The 2,517-nt window shown below is 37.5% G+C and overlaps 1 protein-coding gene across 1 annotated transcript in view; it reads right to left on the reverse strand.

The window, feature by feature from the left end:
• Nucleotides 1–1,734: 1,734 nt before the first annotated feature.
• ccdc135 (coiled-coil domain containing 135) overlaps nucleotides 1,735–2,517 on the reverse strand; it is a gene marked incomplete at its 5' end in the record, with an annotated part of 9,550 nt that continues 8,767 nt past the window's right edge. Inside the window, 1 exon segment of the mRNA XM_035657025.1 lies at nucleotides 1,735–2,405. Coding sequence (XP_035512918.1) covers nucleotides 2,318–2,405 — 88 coding nt within the window. The 3' untranslated portion in view covers nucleotides 1,735–2,317.

The raw sequence follows: 2,517 nt of genomic DNA on the forward strand, positions 1-2,517 counted from the left end.
TGTGTGTGTGTGTGACTGTGTGCTTGAATAATGTGGACAATGACAATGTGCAATCTAATGCCCATACTGCTGCTACTGTTTTGCTTATCTGTTGTGGATTCTTAATGCTTTCTTTTCTCTTGTACATAGGCTATTTATATTGCTTCCCTAACTCGTCACTGTTTCTTATACTGTTGTTTCTCTATCCCCTTTTGCTCCTGTAACATGGAGTTTCTCCATTGTGGGACACATAAAGGAATATTATCTTATCTATCTTTATCTATCTATCTATCTATCTATCTATCTATCTCTCTCTCTCTATCTATCTATCTATCTTATCTATCTATCTATCTATCTATCTATCTATCTATCTATCTATCTATCTATATAACGGTGTGTCTGATTAATATTATATTAACATAATGCACATAGGACTAATCAATAATGGGCTTTTAATAGAAATATTAAGTCAAAGATGATCAGGTTTGGGGAGTAATGGATTTACCTGTAAACTGAAGTTATGTATCAGGAATACAAAAAGAGTACATAACTGATGGATATACTTATTATAAGTTCACTTTTTTATTTGTCATGTAACTCACTGAAACAGATATGAAATGTAGGAAACAAAACTGTTGTAATAATATAAAATATGTATTTATTAAAGAAATTATAACTGATTAAACATTAATTAATCCTCAAAAATGTCCTTTTGTCTGCGTACAGCTCCATTACAGTGTGTACTAAATAGGTTGGTTAAAACTGAAGGGTTCTTATCACAAACTGAGAAACTAATATTATTACGGGATTACCAACACTTATAACTGCATTAATCACCGAACAGAAAGGAGAACACCTTCCAGTGGGAATTCTCATAACCTGACAAATGAAAAGTTGTTCTTATTGATCTTATTGATAGTTTATAGTTCATCTATAAAGCAGCTTCAGGGCCGACTCGAAACCTGCAGCTCAGCCACTTCAGACATTTTACACTTTGTATCAAATGATGATCTAAATGCTAAAAACATATCGATATATAAGTACTGTAAATACACACTGACAGCCTCAATTAAAAAGTGTTATTAAACATATATCTGGGATCTCCCACTAAAACATATTTCTTGTTCTCTTCCCATAATGAATGTAGTACAGCTAATTCATCCAGAGCCAAACTGGGAGAGCGCTGAAACCCCACCAGCGACACCTAGAGGAGACAATGTTCATTACACTGTTTACAGTTGTGGGGCTACAAAATGATTGCTTGCTGCTGTCAGAGGCTGGTCGTTAAAAGGAGTTTGGAATTTGATTATTACAGTCTCAGATCTGTGTAATTATGGACTAAAATAACCTTTAACAGCCAGTTCACAACAAAGTCTGACTATTATTATCTCAACAACACAGAAACATTCAGAGGATTCATATCCAGACACGGATGACACAAACTCTTTTACCACACGAACCCTCTCTGGTCGTCTGGTCGGCGTGTGCAAACTGTTCCCAGAATCCTTTTAGCAGCAGCTAGTGACTCTGCTCGTCTACCTTTAAACCGAAGTTAAAAACTTTTATGTTCTCTGCCTTTGACTCATCATTTCATTCTCACATTGATTTCTGTTTTTATCTTTTGTTTTACTGTTTAAGAGTTTCTATATCCTAATTTACATTTGAATGTTTTAGACCCTATTTCCTCTATATTTTTGATGTAACGCACTTTGGATTGCCTTCGTGTATGAAATGTGCTTTACAAATAAACCTGCCTCGTGCCTGAGAACAGACTGACCCACATTAGCTCTGGTGGAGAGCTTCGTAAGCACAGTGCGACAACAATCACCTCCACCAAAGAGCTGCTGGTGGACTTCATTCTTCTTTCGCTGTTGCTGCTGTGACACCTGTTTTCCCTCCGGCAATAATAAAGGTTTATCTCATCATCATTCTAGCAGCTCAGAAACAACAAATCTGTTAAAAACACACTTTTAGTAATTAGGTCTGTTGGAGTTATTCTGCTTTTAAACTTTATTATTTGAACTGTATCTACATACAGACAGATAATAACATATCAAAAGCAGTCCAATAGAAATATCTGAACTGTAAACTGCAGCTTGATTCAGACTCTGAAGTCTGGCGCTGATTCATTGAGCAACTGGATGCCACTGGAGATGAGTCAGTGGTTGATGAAGAATCCTCAATCACAGATACAGTGTATAATAAAGACACACAGCTGCCCTCCACCGAGGCTGCGAGCACAAAGAAAGAACAACGGGAGAAAGAGAGAGGAAAGTATGCAGCTGTGTAAAATCCACACATTACATGATGTATTATAAAGAGGGCAGGTGTGTGTGGCTCAGCTGAGCAGGTGAGGGGTCAGTCGAGGGTCTCGTTTCAGCTTCTGATCGAGGACACAGTACTTCTGAGGAGCTGCCTCCTTGTGCCTGGAACACACACACACACACACACATATTTATACACACACCGTTCGGACAAAGAAGTTGCTGTCGGGTCCAGTTTTGTTGATTTTATGCAGTAACAGTGTGTGTGTGTGTG

The sequence above is a fragment of the Morone saxatilis genome, unplaced genomic scaffold (genome assembly GCF_004916995.1).
Source record: "Morone saxatilis isolate NCDOM2014 unplaced genomic scaffold, NCSU_SB_2.0 Contig15, whole genome shotgun sequence".
NCBI classification, from domain to species: domain Eukaryota; kingdom Metazoa; phylum Chordata; class Actinopteri; family Moronidae; genus Morone; species Morone saxatilis.